The following is a 20920-nucleotide window of genomic DNA, read 5'->3' as shown; positions in this document are numbered from 1 at the left end:
TTAACACCCTGGCATTTCTTTCTCAGGTTGGGATCTCAGCAATTCTCTGTGGTCTGTGTAGTTTCCAGCCAAGGTGGGGTCATCATAACTTCAACGTTCTAGCCCACAGACTCTGCATCAGCTGCCAGGTTTGCAGGTCAGGATGCAGCCAACCAGGTTTCCTGTCTGTGGGCAAGGAGACATTGTCTTTCCCTGTTGGCTATCCAGGCAACACATACCAATCTCTCAGGGATCTTCAGTCCTCCGTGACCACCACTTCCTAGGGCTCTTTCATATGAACCTACATGTTCTCTGAGTCTCTCCATCAAAATAACATTTTTTGCAGTTTTGTCTGATGCACTTTGGGAAATGTGGCTTTCTCTCACCTTTGAGAGAAGCAGCCTTCACTGCAATTAAACTCAATAGGAAATGAGGCAGTGACTGTATTACAAAATGCTATAATCAGCCATTAAAACCACGTGTTATGCAGATGGTAGTCAAGGGCAAATGGCTTTGTGATGGCTTACCTGTATGGTCAATGCCATGTCCAAAATCAACTTATTTAAAATTCTACCACTGAGAAAGAGCTACCATTTGCTCCATGACAGCCTCTATGCTGAACACTTCATATATATGGCCTTATTGCATCTTTATAATGATGGAAGGTTAAAGCTGGTCTTGTGAGTTCTGTACCAGAGGAAGGGACAAGGAACTTGGAGAGGCCAGCCATTTACCCAAGACCACATGACCAAACGAGGATTTGTGAGAAGATCTGGTTTGATTCAAAACATTAGCCTCATACTACAATCCTTCTCTCTCTCTCTCTCTCTCTCTCACACACACACACACACACACACACACACAATTTCCCAAATGTATGGTAGCATTTAATATTTTAATACATCAAAGGTAGCAGTATCTTTAAGAAGGAAATGATGGTATTTCAGTTTAGAATTTTAGTATAGTTTTCACAAGTTGGGCAGTGGTGACATAAGCCTTTAGTCCCAGCAGAGACAGGTGGATCTCTGAGTTCAGTGAGAGTTAGTTTAGCTGGTTTTGCAGAGCAAGTTCCAGGACAGCCAGGGAAAGACAAAAAGGCTGTCTTGAAGAAGAAGAAAAAGAAGAAAGAGTAGGAGGAGGAAGGAAGAGGAGGAGGAGACTGTAATCTAACACAGCCCCAAACAATTTTACTCTTACCGATTCTATTTATTTTTAGGAATTGCATTTGGTTGCAAGCAACAGAGATATTGGCTTAAAAAGAGAATTAGTTCTCTCTCCTCCACATGAAGGAGCTGGAGGGCAGTTCAGGAATGGCTCAGTAGCTCCACACCCAGGAATCCAAAGGTTTCCTGCTGTCTGTCTGCCATTGTTGGTACTTGGGTTTTGTCTTCATGGTCTACAAAGGCTGCTGGGGCACTAATCATGTCTTCATTCTAGGAAATAAGAAAGGAGGAAAACAGGCAGATCAATAAAGATCTAATCGAAATGCTCTAAAAAAAAAATCACACAGCAAAAATACTGTTTGATGAATTTGGTAAATGAGTGCCCCCAAACAATCTACACCCCAGACTTGTCTTCCCCTCGGAAGGATTCTTAATGACCTATTAGAGTCAGTTCTGCTTCCTCAGAAGCAACCACTTTCTGATTTCTATTATTTAGGTTGTTTTTGCCTGTTCTTGGTTCTCAAATAGATGTAAGAGGGTGTGTGTGCTTTCCTGTCTGGCTCCTTCCTTCCTTCCTTCCTTCCTTCCTTCCTTCCTTCCTTCCTTCCTTCCTTTCTTTCTTTCTTTCTTTCTTTCTCTCTCTTTTTCTTCTTTCTTCCTTAAACCTTTTATTGACTCTTTGTGGCTTTTACACTGTGCATCTTGGTCCCACCCATCTTTGTCCCCTTGACTCCACCCTCCACCCCTGAAATCTTCCCCACAAAATAAAATGAAGTAAAATTTAAGAGAAAAGAAGAACATAGATAAATAGATAGATAGATAGATAGATAGATAGATAGATAGATAGATAGATAGATAAATCTTGTTGGACACTGTTGTGTTGTTATACAGTGAGTCACACAATATACCTTTTAGTCCATATTTACTTTGCTTGCAGCCTGTGCTTGCAAGTGTTCATTACGATGAGTCATTGGCCTGATTCTAAGCCTGGTTTCTGCTACACTATCAACACTGGGCACTCACGGGGGCTCCTCTTCATTATCCTATCTTTGCCCTCTGTTGTGGAGATCCTGCAGCTTTGGGTCTGCAGGACCAGCCCCTTCACATGCTCCAACAGATCACAGAGGGGTTGGATGTTCGGATGGGCCAACTCCTAGCCCTGGTTCTAGGTCTAGGGTGTAGCTGAGTTGGCCAACCCACCAGCTCTTCCCAATCCTCACTACCAGGGTGAGTTCTCCAGCACTGCCCCTGGATAGGTCATCCTTGCAGCAAGGAATGAAGGACAGGGATGGTTCGCCTGCTCTCACTCCTTAGGGCCCACTCACCCACACCTACACCACCAGGGTCAGCTCTATTGCGATGTCAGGCAAGGTGCAAGAGCCACTCTCCCAAGAGCTGCCACTGGTAGGAACAGGGTCAGCTCTCTCGCTTTCTTTACCTCAGGGTCAGCTCTCCCATCTACCACAGGTGGCAAGGGGTAAGTCGGGGAGGGAGGGAATCTTTCCCTCACCTTGGATACCACATGGCAGATGAGGGAAGTGGGGCAAGATTTCTCATTCTCACACCCTCAGAGCCAGCTCACCCCTGCCCCCTGGGGTCAGCTCTACTGCGCTGCCCAGGCAAGGTGCAGGATCCCACTCTCCCAAGTGCTGCACCTGGTGAGGGAACTGGCCAGCTCTCCCACTCTCCCAGGGGCCAATTCTCCCGCCCGCAGAAGGTGTTGAGTGGGGGGGCAAGGGGAGGCAGCTCTCTCCCAGCCATGCCACTACATGATAGAAACATAGATAGAAAAGAAGAGCTCTCCCATGCTCACACCCTCGGGCTGGCTAACCTGTTCCTGGTGTCTGGCTTCTTTTGTTCAACAGAATGCTTTTACATGTCTTTATGACTTGGTTGTACATATCAGCAGTCTGCTCCTCTTTAACACACAGCCCTTTATGCCTCTGCTACAGTTTCTTTATTCAGTCATCCATTGATGGATAGTGAGATTGTCTCCAACTATAACAATAGTTAGCATGTTCCTATTTGGACACTGCGGAAATCGTTGGCATGACCACTTGCATGTAAGTCTTTACAAAAATGTACTTTTTTGTTTATCTTAAAATGCATAGGTAGAGTAGATTTGGTGACCTGTATAATGTTTTCAGTTTTTCAAGAAGCTACCCGACTCTTTGCAAAGTAGACGTACTGCCTTTTATTTCCAAGAAGAGGTTTGCAAGGTTTCCATGTGATGCGTATCCATGCCGTCATTAGTGAATGATGGAGTTAGTAGCATTAGAACGACTAAGTTTTCACTAAAAAGTCAATCCTTTTAATTAGGCATTCTGATGAGTTTGCAATGCTATCTAGCTGTTGCTGTAATTTGTGTTTATTGATGAATGATGTTGAACATCTTTTCATGTGTTATTTGTCCTAATGTCACATTTTGGGAAATACATTCTCAAATCTTTTAACTATTTTAAATTTTTTTTGGTCATCTTATTAACATTATTTTCTATGTTTTTTTTTCATTTTTATCTTATGTGTATGAGTAGTTTGTATGTCTGTGCATTATGTGTGTGCAGTGCCCTCAGTGTCCAGAAGTGGGAGTCAGAACCCCTGGAACTGGAGTTGCGGATGGTTCTGAGCCACTCGCTATGTGGATGCTGGGAACTGAACCTGGGTCCTCTGCAAGAGCAATAAGTGCTCTTAATAATAAGTGCACCAGATCTCATTATGGATGGTTGTAAGCCATCATGTGGTTGCTGGGAGTTGAATTCAGGACCTCTGGAAGAGCAGTCAGTGCTCTTAACCACTGAGCCATCTCTCCAGCCCCTCTCCTGCCACCTCTATGTATTTTGGATACAATTTCTTTGTCCAATATGTTTCTCAGATATTCTTAACAGATTGTAGCTTGAATTTTATTTTCCTAACAATGTCTTTTTTTTAGTTTTGATTATCAGCATATCAATTTTTAATTTTGCAGTTCATATTTTTTGTTCTGAGAAACTTTGGCCTACTCTAAGATGGTAAAATTTTTTCCATAATTTCTTATAGAAACTTTAAGATTGGTTATTTGTTTATTTGTTATTTGGTTATTGGTTATTTGTGAAGCAAGACTTTGCACACTGGATTAGCTTGGCGTCTTTGTGAGGAATCTGTTGGCTGTAGGAGTCTGAATGTAGACCTTCATTTCTCTTTCACGAAACCCTTGACCCTGGGTCACTGAACAACACACGCCTCAGTCTTGCTTACAGCAGCTTTGTCAGAAGAGAAATCAGGAACATGGGTCCTCCAGGGCAGACCTTCTCTTGATGTTCCTGAATCCTTTGCATTTCCACATAGATTTTAGAATCAATTTCTCAATGTCTCCAAAAATCTATGTTGAGGTTTTGAAAGAGACTATATTGAAACCATAGATTGGTTAGGATAAAGTGGACCTCTTAAACTTCTTGAGCCTTCTGGTCATGACACATGACATGGATCTCTGCTTCTTTGATTCTTATTGGATGTTTCTGAGGCCCACTTCACTGTTTCCAATGTAAAACCAAAACCAAACCAAACAAAAAAACCTCTCACTTTTTCTCCTGTCTTTATATTGTCTGTTGTTTGAGGTTTGTGAAATCCCAGTTTTCAATAGTAACTTACATATTTTGGATATTCATTTTCTTCCTGAAACCTTTACAGATTTTCTCTCGTTAATTCTTTTCTGCTTTTTTAGACATCTTCTGATATTCTAAATACACAGTCACAGCATCTGTGAGGGACTATGTTTTCTTCAATGCCCACTCCTCTGTTTACCTTCTTCTGCCTTACTGTGTTGACTAGGATCACTGTTTATCTAGGCCCACCAGCACAACTTTTAACTGACGTGGTGAGGGAGGACATGACGTGGTGACATGGCCCTTGCCATGTCAGTGAGCTTTGGAGGAAAGCTTCAGGTTCACCATTGAATATGCCGTCAGCTAGTGATGTTTTCAGTCTCATTACAAGGCAAGAGAGGCCCTCCTGTTCCTGCTTTGAAACAATTCTCCTCTTAGTGATAAATGAATACTGAATTTTATTTTCCCAATTTAAGAAGGTTGGCCAGAAATTTTACCCCAAATCCTACATCTATTTACACAACTAAGACAGTTAAAAGGAAACCCATTTCTTCCCTAAAAGTGGGGGTTCTTCTGTTCCTGGATAGATGGACACTAGGTGGCTCCTAGCAATACCTGTTACACAAGAAGGACAGATGTCTAGGAAGAGAGATAATGACTCAAATGCACATTAAAACTGCCAGGTAATAAGTAGTGAGGCGTGGCCACCGTTATCAGTTCCTCAATCCATCTGTGGAGGTAAATACATGTGTTACTGAAAACATTTTGTCTGATATGACAGCATCCCTTCTGCTTCTGGCTTTCTCTTTGGTAAATGAGGAGCTCTGTACCCGCCTGAAGCTTGTATGTAATTATTTGGCGTCTCACATATCTTCCTGCAGCAAGCTCCATCAGTACCACCTACTTTTGTTTCAGTCTGCCTAACTTGGGTCAGCTAAGATGTAGCGATTTGACATACAATAGGGAAACAATGAGTGTAGAATGTTTTCAGAGAAACTATTAAAATTAACAAAGTTAGATGACTCGGTTAAATTGGGATGCAACACTTTGAACTAGCAATGAAACGAATCTTTAAAGAAGCTTCTAGAAATAGCAAGGTAGTTTGGCTTTTTATTCAGTTTTATGCATACATTGAATTTCAACATCATTTTTGTTTCGTTTTGTTTTGCTTTGTTTGAGACAGGGTCTCATGCTGTAGCCAAGGCTGGCCTTGAACTTGCCACTGAGCTCGACTGGCATTGAAGCTAAAACAACCATCACACCTTAGCCCAAGTACTGAGATAATTGGTGTGAGAAAGCATGCTTGGCTTACATTCAAGTAGTCTTGCACTCATTTTAAAAAAAAACTTACAGAGCCTCAAGCAGTATGCTAAGTGTCAAAATACCCGGGGAACGGAGATCTGAACCTATTCCACAAGGAACTGAAATTCTTTAGTGGACAGGCACCTTGGAAGACAACACGGGTTCCAGAGTCAGCTCCGCATAAAGTCTTGGCTCGTAGACTCACTCCTAACAAGGCCTCAGATGGCTCACTTCTCCTCTCAAATCAGGTTTCTTTTTCAGTAAATCAAGAGTCATAGTTTTAATTACATAGAGTGGTTGTAAGGATTAGGTCAGATCATGAATGGAAGCATTGGCTTGACCTTGCTAAATTCTCAATAAATACCAGGTGCCATTAGTAACCATAGACCATGATCAGAGGAGACCAGATCACTGCACAAGGTGTAGTTAGTAGGGACCTGAGAGAAGACTGTGCATATGGTCTCCTGAAAAACTCTATATATCTTGCTGGCTAAAGCTGCTTCTTTATTTATTCCTAGCAAAATTTATCATTCAAATTGTACACCAAAAATACTTTAAAAAAAACTGCAACGTTTTTTCCTTTCTCTTATATCTCGAACTCTCTAAGTTCCTCTGTCCAGCTCGCATCCCACACTTGTGCACAAGATGAACACATACGTTTCTTAACCAAACCTAATCTTCTAATATAGAATAAAATGTTATTAAGTAAGAAGACAATGAAAAGTAAGAAGAAAAGAGCCTCAAAGGGCAACACGCAATGGCCTTTACATTTAGTCTCTTTATCCTATATGGGGATGATATTGACACTAGAGTAATCAAGAGATTGAATGAGCTCAGGACAATAGACATTCAAAATAAGCATCAATTTCCTTTCCCTTATTAATTCAGTACCTCATCTCTAGTTATTTCCTTCTATTGGTTTCCAACCTTTCAAATCCCAGAACTCCTTTACTCCCTTAAAAATAACACCTCTTGGGCAATGAAGATAGCTCAGAAGCCTAAAGTATTTGCCATGGGAACCTGAGGACCCAAGCACAAACCCTGGATCCCATAATAGGAGAGAATAGGACTCCTGAAAATTGTCCTCTGGCCTCACTCATGTACACACATAATACAAGCACCACACATAAACAGCAATAATAAAAAGATAATACCTCACCCATGCTTGGTATTGTAAGCTGCTAACCCCAGTCCTCAGTTGGCTGAGCCAAGAGAATCCCAAGCGTAAGGTCAAACTGACCTACAGAGAGAGACTCTGACTAAAATGATGATGATGATGATGATGGTGATGATATACCTCCAAGAGATCTTCAGTTTATGTGGGTTATATATATATTAATAGTTAGTTTATCAGAATATAATAGAACAAATAAGCATTGATTTGTTGGTTTAATACAGTAAGAAATAATGCATATTATTATAACGTTTTAATGAGCAATAACTACATTTTCAAAACAAAGCAAAAATCAGCAAGTCTTTTGTTATCAAACAGAGTGATAATAGTCTACTTTTTTTTTTCAAATTTCTAAAGCAGCTGGTTTAATTGAAGGCAACTGGATTACCACATCCAATTTTCCTTTTAATCTATTGCAATGTTTTTGATAGAATTCCTCGATGAAAGTCAAACCTCACAGGGAAATGTATTTGTCAAAGGAGAATCTCACCTGATAGCTATGTTCAGTGGCTGTGTCCACTTGTCTGCTCCCACATTAGACTAGGTGACAGTTCCCCGTGTAGAATCTGAAGTAGTATCAATGAACCCCTCCTGTTCTGCTGCATTGCAGTTGTTGGTCTGATTGCACATGAGTGACTCCTACCACTCGTGAGTCTGCAATGTGAGACTTTGGTCATTTGGAAGCCATGAGTTCACTGAGTTTGCGCATCCTCCAGAACCCATGATATCAAAAGGCCTGCTTGTTAATATCACCGCCAGTCTCATCATGCATGTCTTGAAGCACCAGAAGATGTTGGGAGTGTTGTCAATCTCTCAAGGAGCAAATGAGCAATTCCTTCAATTCAAATATTCTAGTTTCCTTGAATTTTGCTACTGACAGCAAACGCCAGCATTTACTTTCTTGGAAATGACAGTATTGTTTTGTTCATTTTTAAGTACGTATCTGTCAGATATTCAAAGTGGATTAACTCAGGTTTAGCTGTCAATCATTCCTTCAGGTGAAAATGATGCTCCAGGAAAAAGGGCCAAGTCAGCTCATTCAAATGCTTCCTCTCTGTATTTCACGGGCTCTATGCAAACTCTCCATGTGTTGAAGAAAAACCATGTATTCAGAGATGCCCCGCCACTAATACCGTTGATGATTTATAATAGTTTACTGTCCTTAGGGACAATCAAGTGAAACTATCATTTCCTTTTACTCAGCCTAGTGCTTCTTGAGAATTTATTCTATCAGGACAGTGCGAATGCCTCAACATGGTGGAGGCCCCAGCCCCTCCATTGCTCTCCAACTGGCAGTGAAACATTGCACGTTAAAAATCAAATGGCAGCTATAGAATGCTTAAGGGGATTTTCTGTGCTGTGAGTACACAGCATATAGCCTCTTCCTGCAAAGATAAGACAGCTGTGTGCAAGAAAAAAAAACAGGCAAAAAGAAGAAAATGGAGGTCATTTCCAATTCCTGACAGAAAAAAGATAATGTTTGGCATATGTTAAATATAGTCTTATTTTATTGGTACTTATTTTAAAAATGAACAAAATGTAAGTAGTGCCTCTTTGCCTTGTGTTTCATAATTATCCTGCAATGGAAAGGCAAATTCATTGTTGTCTAGGACCTCGGAATTGTTCCTTGGTGAGAAGAGCCTCGTCCTTTAGTTCTGAGGCTGAGAAAGGAGCATCCAAATGTGCCACTCAGTAGAGGCAGATCTCTGACAACATGAGGGTCTCTGCTCCAATTTCTCAGCTGTGACCCACCTCCTTTCCCTGCATGTCCCCTGTCCTTTAACTAGCTGAATGCGTAATATTAAATTTTTGCTCATTTTCCAAAATCATTGCGTTCTCATAAGGTAATAATTCTAATTAGGTTCACTAGGGAGACGGCTGCAGTGATGCCAGTGTTGGGGAGCTGGAGATGGGACGATCTCTAGAGGTCCCTAGCCAGCCAGGCTAGTCGAATTGGTGAGCTGCAGGTTGAAGGAGAGATCCTGTCACACACAAAAATAAAGTAAAAAATAAGATGGAAAATGATTGACAAAGACACCAAAAGTCTACCTCTGGTCTCTACATGTGTACAACACACACACACACACACACACACACACACACACACACAAAATTATCTCCTTATCAGAGTCTCCAATAGGAGGAGATATTCTGAGCAGCAAAGATGCAAATTTCTCATATTAAAGTCAGTTTCCAGTCCTTTTGTTTCAGAAGATGATCCAGTGTGCAAACCAGTAGCCCCAAATAAAGGATTCAGACTTTCTAAGAGTAGTTAGGTCTCAGGGAAAATGCTAAGCCCAATAGAGCTACCCATTTCCTGTGTCATATAATCTTCACAACTTTGGGAACTAGGCAAGGACTCTGATGCCCAGGAGTGCTGCGTGACCTGCCTAAGGGTAGATAACTACTTAGTATGTCTCTTCTAAGCTGAATGCATGTCTACTGCCCCACAGCTTCTCCAGACACTGTGGGAGCAATGAGGACACCTAGCGAAAATGGGGATCATTTTAAACATTTGACTTCTTCCTTGCACCGCACTTTAAATACTTTTCCATTTCAGTAATATATATATTCACACACATATGTGTGTGTTAAGGTATACATCTGAAATATAAAATTAAAGACAAAGGTAAAAGATTAGTATTGTTCAGAAAGCCCAAAAAATTAAAATAAAAATAATCCATCCAATAGGAGAATAGAGGTCTGCCAATTGAAAAGAGGCTAAAAATAAAGTGCCAATAAAGATAGATACCTGCTGAGTCCTGGTCATTAGAGGAAATGAAAAGTAATGCTCAGATGACATTTCTAGCCAATCAATTCTCTTGCTTTTTTTCATTTCTGTTGTGAAATGGTATGGCCTCAGACACTGACATCAGAAACTGATAGGAAGGAGTTTGTTAAAATGGGTCAAGGGCAACCCAGTAAACCCCCATCAAAGAAATTCTTTCTGAGCAAAGGGATGGCATAACTTATTAATGGGAACATAAATGGAGAGCTCTATTATTTAGTTACAGAAAGACCATTGCTACTTTACTCAATTGTTAATTTTTGTTATTTTGACAATTTTATACACGTACATAATGTGTTGTGATAATATTTACCCCCAGGACTCTTTTTAACCCCTCCCCTTAGTCCTGTGGCCCCTTCATCTTCTGAACTATCTGCCTTCATGTTGTATTACTTTGGGCAGGTCTTGTGCAGGCATCCAGAGCTGCTGTGTGTTCATGATTTCAATGGCCATATCATATCCAGTAGGCAGCATTCATGGTGTACCCAAACTTTATTTTTAATAGACAAACTTTGGAAACAACCATGTTTCCATATAACAGAACATTACTTCAAATTATAAAGAAGCAAGCCATTAATTCAGACATCAGTGTAGGTGAGTCACCTAGTAAGAGAAACCAGAGAGGTGGTCACGTGTCACTTTAGAGGTGGAAGCACAGTCTGAGAAATGTGATGTCATAGTTCAAATACCATAGCTGCACTTACTAAGATAAGACACTGCTACTCGATATAACCTGTTGATGCAATTAAGAAATGCATTAAGATGCCACCAGATTTTTTTTAGATGAATTTCAGCAATAAATAGTGATTAAGCCAAAAGAGACAGCTCACAGCCATTGAAATTCATTCTTATTCCCTTCCTGATATGTTTGTATAAACACAAATTTTCTTCGGTGAACCTTCACGTTTATAATTACTTTTATAAAAGAGAGCATGATTCTAACGTTATCACTAATCAAACCCATTATTTGTCCTCGGGTGTGTGCTCGTCTGTGTGAAGAGATCTCTGTAGGAATCGGCACTGCCTTTCCGCAGTCCATCATTCTGAACGGCTTAGCTTCTACCATGCGCGGTCATCACTTTAATTTCAAAGAAACCTGACGCGCAATACTAAGAGAAGAGAATTGCAAATTGACAGTTAAAAATAAACACTGTGAATCAGAAAGGACATAAAAAACGTGGCCTGGAAATTTATATTTGCTCCTGGATCAATTAGACCAGGTGTCCCCGCGTGGCTGAAATAATAGACAAACCATGAACGTCAGGAGAGCAGAGAACACTGTTGTGTGATATTTTAATCGCTATTCTGACAATAACGCTTGCTCTGAGTCAGAGGGTGGATGGAGCCAGCCCCTAGCTGACCAAAATTAACCATAGAGGTTTTGGAGGACTGAGGATAGAAAGGAGGCAGGAAGTAGTAAGGCAGGACTAAGAGAAGATCTCAGCCTCTTTGAATGGAGGAAGGGAAGAGGTCAGAGGTCACTGGTGGCTTCTCCACCACTTCTCTGGTTATTCACGTTCTTACCCTGATATCTGACTCCTGATTTTTTATTGAAAGAACAGTTAGATTAACTCATCAAAACACAGGGACACAGAGGCAAGTGTCGACCATATCCAATCAATGCTCTTCATGCTTCCTAGCCCACTGGCCGAAAGATTCTAAACACTCCCTTTGCTTGAGGAAGTGGAACGAAGGGTAGGAGGGACCAGAAACGTCTTCTCTGGGCATGGATGTCTCAAGATGTCCAAGCTATGTTAGTCACCGGTAGGCTTCTCAAACTGTCCTGTTCTTACGCTTAGGAACACTGAGACTGAACTGTTTCCTACGCATGTCTACTAACAAAAGGATGACCAGCTTCATGGACATCAACATTTTTGTCCCCGTGAGATCCCCAGTCAGTTCTGTAACCTTGCCGGTTCTCATCACGTATGGCACTGTTTGGCCTACAATGTATTAAAGATTATTCCAAAGGGAAGTGGATTCTTGTGAGCCTTTGCTTTAGCTAACTGACTAATTAGTATCTCATTTTATGTGTCTCTTAGTTTAAGGGCATCCAATTTAATCGATAGTGTTGATTTAATATCATTGAACTGTAATTAACGTCTGAAGAAAGTTTGTTTCTATACAAATCCACCTCAGCCTTGTTGCACTCAGGAACACTAGACAGCATTTCAGTGTTAGTGAAGTCATCAATGAAAAGCACAAAAGAAATGAAAAATAAAACCAGGTGGCACTCAATAGACTACTAAAAGGTCACTTGTCTGTGTATATTGTGAGTGCTGGGACTAAAAGAGAAGCAGAGCTTGGCCTTGCTTGGCCTCAACTGGGAATTTGCATAAGGAAATTGACTTCTTTGCTCTCCCTGTTCACATCTGTGGATAAGAAAATGATCCAAATGCTGGGTTATTCAGTCACCTAAGAGGCTGACGCAGGAGGATCACATATGTGTGTGTGTGTAACATATGCATGGGCTCATGTGGGGAGTTCAAACCCAGCCAACCTGGGGTACTTAGTAAGACCCTATCCCTAGCAAAGTCTCTCTGTCTCTCTCTGTCTCTCTCTCTGTCTCTCTCTCTGTCTCTCTCTCTCTCTCTCTCTCTCACACACACACACACACACACACACACACACACACACACACTGACTCAGTGATTTGGATCCACTTAATCAAGTCCATGGTGAAGTAAAAAAAAAAAAAAACCGAATCTAAAAATAATGAAGATCAAGGTCTACCTCGGGTAGTATTGTGGCTAAGGGAAGTCTGACTCTAGTAGTCACACCTGCCCCTGGTGTGCTGACAGATCAACTGTTAGATCTGCAGGACCAAGGCCAGGGAATGGAGCGTGCTCTATAGCATTCACCCCATTGTCTAAGACAGTGTAGCCCATTCTCGCTGGGGCTCCTTCTTGCTATCTCTTTCCTTCTGCACAAATGGTTGGTAGACCTTAACTTGCATATGGAAGACTTGATACAGCACAGATTGCTAAACCTACCACTAGCATTTCAACTGAAGATCTGAAGTAGTAGACTAGACGGTTCATTTCTACAGGTGATCCTGTAGCTCTCATGGTCCCAAGACCTAACTTAGGTCTAATGATTGGCTCCATCTTTTAAAAGGTAAAGCCCAAAGCTAAGAAGGCTCGAGTAACTTTCCCAGAGTTTTGTGCATAGCTAGTAACTGGCTTCTGAACATGAGTATAACTGAATCCCCAGTCAGCTCTTCCCATTGACTTTGATGCAGGCTTCACACTATCATGATGTTTCAACCACAGGTTTGTTTCCAGGCTGGTGGGTCACAATGTATCAGAAATATTGTTTCCTAGGTTTATGTCAACTTGACACAAACTAGAGTCACTTCAGAAGAGAAATCTCCAAGTGAGAAAGAGCCTCCCTCTGATTGGCATGTGGGCAAGCCCTGGGGTGCATTTTCTTGCTTGATGATTGACATTGGAGGGCCCCACTCACGGTATGAGGTGCCACCCCTGAGCTAGTGGTCCTGGGTGCTTTCAGAAAGCAGTCCGAACAAATCTCAAGGATCAAACTAGTAAGTGGTGCTCCTCTACTGCCTCTGCATCAGATCCTGCCTAGGGCTCCTGCCTTGAGTTCCTGCCTTGTCTTCCCTGGTTGATAGACTACAGGCTGTAAGATGGAACAAACCCTTTCCTTCCCAAGTTGCTTTTGATCATTGTGTTTTATCACAGCAATAGAAAATCTAAAACAAAACCCAAGAGCTTTGCTGTGGGCTCTGGGCTCATGGCAGACAGGATTGAGAGCAGAGAAGGAGAAAGGAGACAGCTTCCTTTCTCTGTTGCTCAGGGTTGACTCATGCTTGGTAACAAATTAAGATATCTGACCACAAAGCAACACGAAGTGGTTGTCATCAGGTAAACTTAACTTATCAGGTAGATTTTGGTTTGTAGTCAGTAGAAGGAAGTAATTACACATCCCGGAACAAGGATCTGATGACAGGATCATCAGCAGTCCCCTGCTGGAGCCTGCCTACGATACACAGAAGGCTTCAAATCGGTGTTAGCCGATAGAGTCTATATGGGAAAGATAGCAACTTCAACTGGAAGATTCTCTGTCAAGTTACCGAGTGAGGCCCTTTAGAAAAGCAATCATCCTTTAAGGAAATGTTCCCAGGATATCAGGTCTACTAACTGCCCTGACCCACACTGAAGAGTATTTTTCCATATTCCTTCTGCAGTAGTATTCCCTACTTCTGTTTACCTACATTTGGATTCAAGCACATTTTACCGTTGACTGATGATGCTGAGCGATTCAATGAAATTGTGAGAAAACAGAAAATTTCTGCTAATATTGACACGCCCGAAGGTGGATTTGACGCAATTATGCAGGCTGCTGTGTGTAAGGTAGGATGTGGGGTGCAGGGATGGGGTCAGTGCTCCGTCCTCTTAACGTAAATTTCATCTCTTGTTAACAAATCTGCTTTGGGAAGCTTAGTTAACTGTCTTTCCTTTGATCACCATACTTCTTCATTTGATCCTGTTTTTAAAATGTGAAACTTCCATTCAGTATTTAATTTAGTCATGTTGAAGAGGGAGAATGTTTCATGTGTGTGATATTTGAATAATCAAATAATAATAATAATGATAATCAAATAGTCAAAGAAAATTTTGGTTCAAAGAACAGATTAGTTATTTTTTAGTCAACTATAGTAGTAAAAAAATTAAGGGAAGAATATTAACAGTTTTAAAATGTCTGACTCAGCACACATAATGACACAACTATCGTATTTTACCTTTCTCATGATGTGGGCCTTGTTCATGCTAGGCAAGTACTATACTAACGCTACTAATGAGCTACCCAACCCTTGGTTTTGAGAGGCAGAGTTGCAGTACATAGTTCAAGAAAAAAATCTGTTGTTTTGAACTAATAAAGTCAGGATCAGAAGTCATGTTATCTCTGCAGCCCTGTCAGGACCCAAATTCTCCTTGACTCTTCAAGAACAATCACCTTGTCTAGACATTAGTCCGTGGTGGGCAATACTAGGAAATGTCCAGGGCGGAAGCTTCTAGAAGGCAGAAGGGTCAGGAGTTAAAGGAGGAAGGAAAGGATAAGGCAGGTTAGGAGAGCCAGGAAGAGTTTTTACCTAAAGGCTTCCTAGACTAATATTGGTTCTGGGAGATCACTGCTAAGACACAGATTGCAGACAATCTCCGCTAGTAGGACCCTGGGGCTATCTTCAATCAGCAGTTCTTACGCTTGTGTTAGATGTATAATTTTCAGGTGACATCGTTAGAAATACATACCTAAATGTTGGGTGACGTTTTAATGAAACAGGCTTTCTTTATAGTCAGTTTTCATTGCATTTAGCTTGAATTTAGAATGATGGTGACCTTCCCCACTACCTTCTCTCATTCTCTTTGTTTGGCGAATCAAGAGCTGAGCAACAAAGATCAATAACAAGAAGCCGAGATGAACTCAGCATCACTTGTAGTGGACCTATTTCTTGTGGTGCAAATAAACCAGAAAGTTGTCTAGAAAAAAAGCAAATGCTATGGGATTTCATCCCTTTACTAAGCCTCAAATTCACTCTAGATAGAAAGGTTAGGATGGGCTATCCACACACTGTGAGACGCTGCACGACCCTCAATTCAGGCTGCCCCTCTTCATACACCTTATGGTGCCCTTCTCGCTCTAGGAAAAGATTGGCTGGCGCAATGACTCGCTCCACCTCCTGGTTTTTGTGAGTGATGCTGATTCTCATTTTGGAATGGACAGCAAGCTAGCCGGCATTGTCATTCCCAATGATGGGCTCTGTCACTTGGACCACAGGAATGAATACTCCATGTCAACTGTCCTGGTATGTAACCCGCACTCTCTTCAGCTTTCAGAGCCACAGGTAGACCCACATGACGACAACCACCATGAAAACACTTGGTGAACGCGGTGTCTGTTTTCTACCTTAGGGACTAGACATCACTCTCTTCTACCTCACCTGTATTTAGGTACCACACAGAGCTCACGTGACCTCCGCTAGGTAGGTGGTGGGAATGTGTTGAGAGTTAAAATCCTCTAGGTCACAAGTGAGCCTAGGACCTCTCTAGCTTCAGAGAGATCTCGAGGCCAGCAAAAGCAGCAGATAGCTCTCTATTCTCAGTCAAAGTGGTCCGGGTCAGACCAGTACCGTAGAGGGCTTTCTGAGTATTGTTGTCTCTCGGTTGTGCCGCAATCATGGCGTTCTCTTTGGACAGCGAATCAAGTGGAGTTTGGTTTGTGTTTAATAACACTTAGTTCATTTTCTGTTGTTGAGCCATGCTGGCAACATTGAAAATAAAGAAAAAGCTTGACCATTGTCAAATGAGGTAAAAATTTCAGAGGTCTTTGCCCCACATGGTCTCATCAGATATTCAACAGGACTCTGTCTCACTGCTGTTTCGAAGAACAGACCATGTAGCTACTGGACTTTTAAATGTTATGTCCTGTACTTGAGAAACTAAATTGCCCTTTGTGACCCAATGAGCCCTCTCTGACCTCCGCTGAGTCCCAAAGCAGTCACTTCTCATTTCACCCTTATTCATGGATGTCTGTCTTCACGCACATCTCTATATGGCAATGGGTTCGCTTCCTCTGTCTTTCTCATGGTGCCTTCCTCAGAACCTGGGATGGTTTGTTATCTCTGTTTCCTAAGCTCAGTGCCTTCATCACAGTGGGCGCTGACATATGTATGAGGTAGAAGGAAGAAGCATCACTCTGGGAAAGTCCTTTTGTGCAAATTTAACGCAGTTGGTAGCATGGCTCAGAAAAGCCAAAGGCCCCTTCAAATAATGATTTATAGAACACAAAGGAAGGAGAAGGGGAAAGCCTGGGATTTCAATGTCAATTGAAAAAAAAAAAGCTATTAAGAGCTATTCTATGCAAACTCTGTTGGGTAACAAGTTTAGACCATTTCATTCTTTAAACTAATTCTGAATTTCAACCTAGATCTTACCCCATCTTTGAACAGTTTTATTCCACACACATACATGGTCTCTAATCTTAATCTTTCCATTTGAAAATCTCAGTGATTATCGCCAAAGTTTGTCTTTAATTCAATGAGGTTCCAGTAAATGGGTCCTTTTATCGTGAATTTGTTGAATGCCCAATAAAAGAACTCTTGAAAATCAAAAATCATAGAACCAAACAATACACATTGCCTCATATGACTTTTTCATTTAATAAATGTTTATCTTATTGTTTTGAGTAAATTTCTGCATAAGTACAGATGCCGTGGGCCATTTTCAGTCCCCCTGAGTCCTTTGGGTAATTTTGTGTGCTGAAAGCAAAGCTAGATTCCAAGGGCCACCAAACAGAACCTGCTTCTGGCCGTGAGTTTTCTATAGAATTATAAGCACTAATGCAACAGATCTCATCAAAACATAAAGCAGCATCCTATGTGGGCTGCATGGTATGATCCGGGCTCCACAAGAAGCAATAGATATGTGTGTACCCATTGAGGTGTGGAGCACCCAGCGTGAAAGGCCCTTCAGCTTTAGAGTAAAGCATGCTTAGAGTTTGGGCAACTGGAAAGCAAATGACACTAAACCTGTCAGACCAAGGAACAATTCTATTATCTGTTATCTCTACTAATAAAAATCCGAATGTGGGATTGGAGAGACAGTTCAGTGGTTAAGAGCACCGACTTCTCTTCCAAAGGACCCGGGTTCAAGTCCCAGCACCCATATGACAGCTCACAGCTGTCTGTAACTCCAGGGCATCTGACACCTTCACATAGACATAAAGATAGATAGATAGATAGATAGATAGATAGATAGATAGATAGATAGATAGATAGATAGATAGATGAAAAATATGGAAAGTAAAAATCCAAACATGACAAAACAAAACAAAAAAGCATTCCCAGCCTGAGTCACAGCACAGTTGGGAAGTTTCTCTGGGTAATTTAGAGAAAGGAACACTTTTGCTCGAATTGAACCTTGTACCTAACGATAGCCCCAACAGAAAGACTGGCAGGCCTGAGGATGGGCGAATACACCATCTCATGAACACAGGCTTCATTCTCAGGGCGCCTCCATTTGATGGGCTGTAGCCATAATCCATAGTCCTAGCTTGATCTGCCTTTGGTTGTTCCTTTATGCTCTTGGTAAATATCTGCTTTTGGAGTCATAGGGGAGGCCGATATGTTTCATGTTTTCTATACTTGGGAAGTAAATTCATCTACAAATTTGGTAATGGAATAACTTCTTTTGTTTCTAAAATTCTCTACCTCACTTGAGAATGAACGTTGCCATACCAGAAGGACAAACTGTTTTCATTAGTGCTGGGGGGAAAAATAAAGAAGAAAGAGTACCGGATCCCATACCACCAATTTACAGCATTGCAAAGGCAATAAAACCAACCCCGAGAACCGGTGTGGGCCTGTCTCAAATCAGACAGCCATAAAAATTATAGTGTATTCTTCAGCTTCCATCCCTTCCTCAACTTTAATGTGGCCTCATCTAACTCCAGTCAGAGCTACAAGAGACCCTTGCCGTCTACTTCATACATCACAGTCTCCCCACCCGGCCCCCTAGTCTAACATCCCTACCTGCTGCTGGGGGCTCTTGGCAGAGACAATGTGACACATTAGAAGTCTTGAAATAAATCCCAAGGGGTCTGCTTCGGGAGACTGCTTAGCACACTCCCAGTCTCCGTTCTCTGGACTTACCTGAGCTTGTAAGACTTAGGACAGTTCCTGAGCTAAGTGAAGAAATATCAGCAATAAAGAGTGTTTCCTTAGCCTGATAGATAAATTACCTGTGAATATCAACCTTCTCAACTGTGGCAGGAACATTTTAAGACTGCGCCTTCTGTGGTTCAGATGGTATTTGAAATCTGTGTATCCATTTTAGGAATATCCAACAATTGGTCAACTCATTGACAAGCTGGTACAAAACAACGTGCTACTGATCTTCGCTGTGACCCAAGAGCAAGTCCACTTGTATGAGGTAAGCGAACAGGCGTGGAGAAATCCCCTCAAGGAGATGTGTGCATCATGAAACGGGAAGGTTAATGCTGTGACTCACCCTTGGAAGGGCGCTTGGTTAATCATTAACACATACCAAGCAAACCGAGAGCCAGGCGAGGCTCCTTGACCTGCTGTTGGAATTTTAGGGAACAAGCCCTGGAGGGCCAGCAGAAAGTTGGGGCACACATAGTAGAACAATAAGAAGGTTGGAGGTGAAGAGGGTAGGGGAGAAGGGAGTACCAGTGAATGCAGGTGGGGTCACTTAGGGCCATTGAAACAAGCATTTCCTCTGAAAAGGAGTTAAGCAAGAATAGGGACATTATTAAGAGTGTGAGGGCACTGACTAAATATTTGCAAACATGGAAAGACTCCAATAGAAAGTTGAAAGAAAATCAGTTATTAATTTGGGTCAGAAAATAATCCCTACCCACCCCCACCCCCAACCCCAAATGTAGTTGTGTTTGCAGGTCAGGTGTTGGAAGGAGGCACCAGTGTGGGAAGGGAAGTCTTTCATTAGATTTTCACGACGCTTGCTAGCCACCACATAAACTATAAAGCACCCGTGCAAACTTAAGATTTCCGTGATCTCTTTACAACCTAAGAGAAACAAGGTGTCAAAATGTTGTGAATGGAGATAACAGCCAGGGGCCTCCTGGAAAAATGCAGTTTCATTGAAAAGCCGGAGAGGCGGAGAAATGCAGCCATTAGACCGTGCTTTCTATGCAAAAGGGCTGCTCAGATACTCCTGAACTCAGACTCTGATTTCCCACTCCTCTTGAAAGGGCCTCTTCACATGCTTGGTGACTTTGCAGGGGTTACTCCAATTTTTTTCCCCCAAAAGACTTTGATTAAATGTACTCGCTACTCAGAATGGTGTGGTCCATGAACTTGCATCAGATTCTATGGAGAGTCCAGGAGGAGATGCTATCTTGCGTTTTTCATGAGAGGAGGGTATTGTACTCCGGGTGAGTGTGCCTTACTAACGAAGTTCATTGCAATCAGGCTCCGTCCTCAGGGCCTTTGTTTCTCGGGTCACCTGATCTGGACGTTTTTTGAAGGCGGCTTAGTATGTGATACCAGTTTCCAGTCGTAGGTTGCAGTAAAGATATATTTTTAAATGACCTTTAAAATAGTGGGTCAACCGTGCCTTTGATCCTGAAGGCTAAAGGGAGAGGGTCCCAGGGGTCGCAGCGCCTCCTCCCCAGCGGGACTATAGTTTAAAAGCTGGCGGGGTAGCTGCCCAGAACTTACTTGCAGAAGGCAGTCTGGGGAACACGATTGATGATCATGAACATAGACTCCCATAATTCATGTTGCTAATAGTCTTTAAGACCCGCAGCTCGTTTAGACGCCTCCCCCAAACCACCATTAAGAAGACAGAGGAGGATGAAAAATAACTATGTGGCAACACAGAATCTGTTGCATTCAGGTTAGTTGCACATGGTTCCCCCGTTGCAAAAGAAACGATCATTTCCAAGGAAAACACCAGTTATAGCCTGCCTCTAATATAACAGCAGGACATTTATTTTGTCTGCCTACTAATCTCATTATGAGGAGAATTTATGTCCTGTCATGATCTGTGGTCTCTGCCATCCGGGCGCCACTAAATTCGAAGGAACATTTTCAGGGAGCCACAGCCCAGCAGCCAGGTCAGCAATCTGCTTTGACGGGTGTCTCCTTGCTCTGTTTTCCTTCTGATGGCCCCACCCTGCCATCTGCATTCGGGGGCCAGGAGGCAGCTTGGTCTAAAGATAATGACAGCCACAAGTACTTCCCCGAAGGCTTCGCATAGCGTGGAAATGCTGATCTCTTGTTTTATTGGTAATGAAAACAGAAAATAGACCAGTAATGGCCTGTGTTGCTTTTCCATTGAAACCTCTTAGAACACGCCGTTTGTGTGCTGGAGGCCAGAGCAGTGTGATGTGTGGGGTATCTGTAAAATAAAGAACAAAAGCACCAAAG

The 20920-nt window shown here is 42.0% G+C and overlaps 1 protein-coding gene and 1 long non-coding RNA gene across 6 annotated transcripts in view; one reads left to right on the top strand and one right to left on the bottom strand.

Moving 5' to 3' along the window:
* The window catches only part of Itgb6 (integrin subunit beta 6), a 131776-nt gene that overhangs the window by 52475 nt on the left and 58381 nt on the right, over window positions 1-20920 (top strand). For all 5 annotated transcript variants that reach the window (XM_087900004.1, XM_087900003.1, XM_087900001.1 and 2 more), the window contains 3 exons: window positions 14195-14360; window positions 15653-15814; window positions 18843-18938. In XM_087900004.1, the coding sequence (XP_087756130.1) occupies window positions 14195-14360; window positions 15653-15814; window positions 18843-18938 (424 nt within the window). The remainder of the gene's footprint in view (window positions 1-14194; window positions 14361-15652; window positions 15815-18842; window positions 18939-20920) is intronic.
* LOC146890426 (uncharacterized) lies at window positions 1165-18978 on the bottom strand. Its single transcript, XR_014998837.2, has 2 exons — window positions 18748-18978; window positions 1165-1412 (listed from the first exon to the last, which is right to left on the bottom strand). It is a non-coding gene; the product is annotated as an uncharacterized LOC146890426 (long non-coding RNA).

The sequence above is a fragment of the Myodes glareolus genome, chromosome 21 (genome assembly GCF_982192425.1).
Source record: "Myodes glareolus chromosome 21, mMyoGla1.1, whole genome shotgun sequence".
NCBI lineage: Eukaryota > Metazoa > Chordata > Mammalia > Rodentia > Cricetidae > Myodes > Myodes glareolus.
Note: the sequence above shows the minus strand (reverse complement) of the source record. Positions and strands in the feature narration are given on the sequence as shown.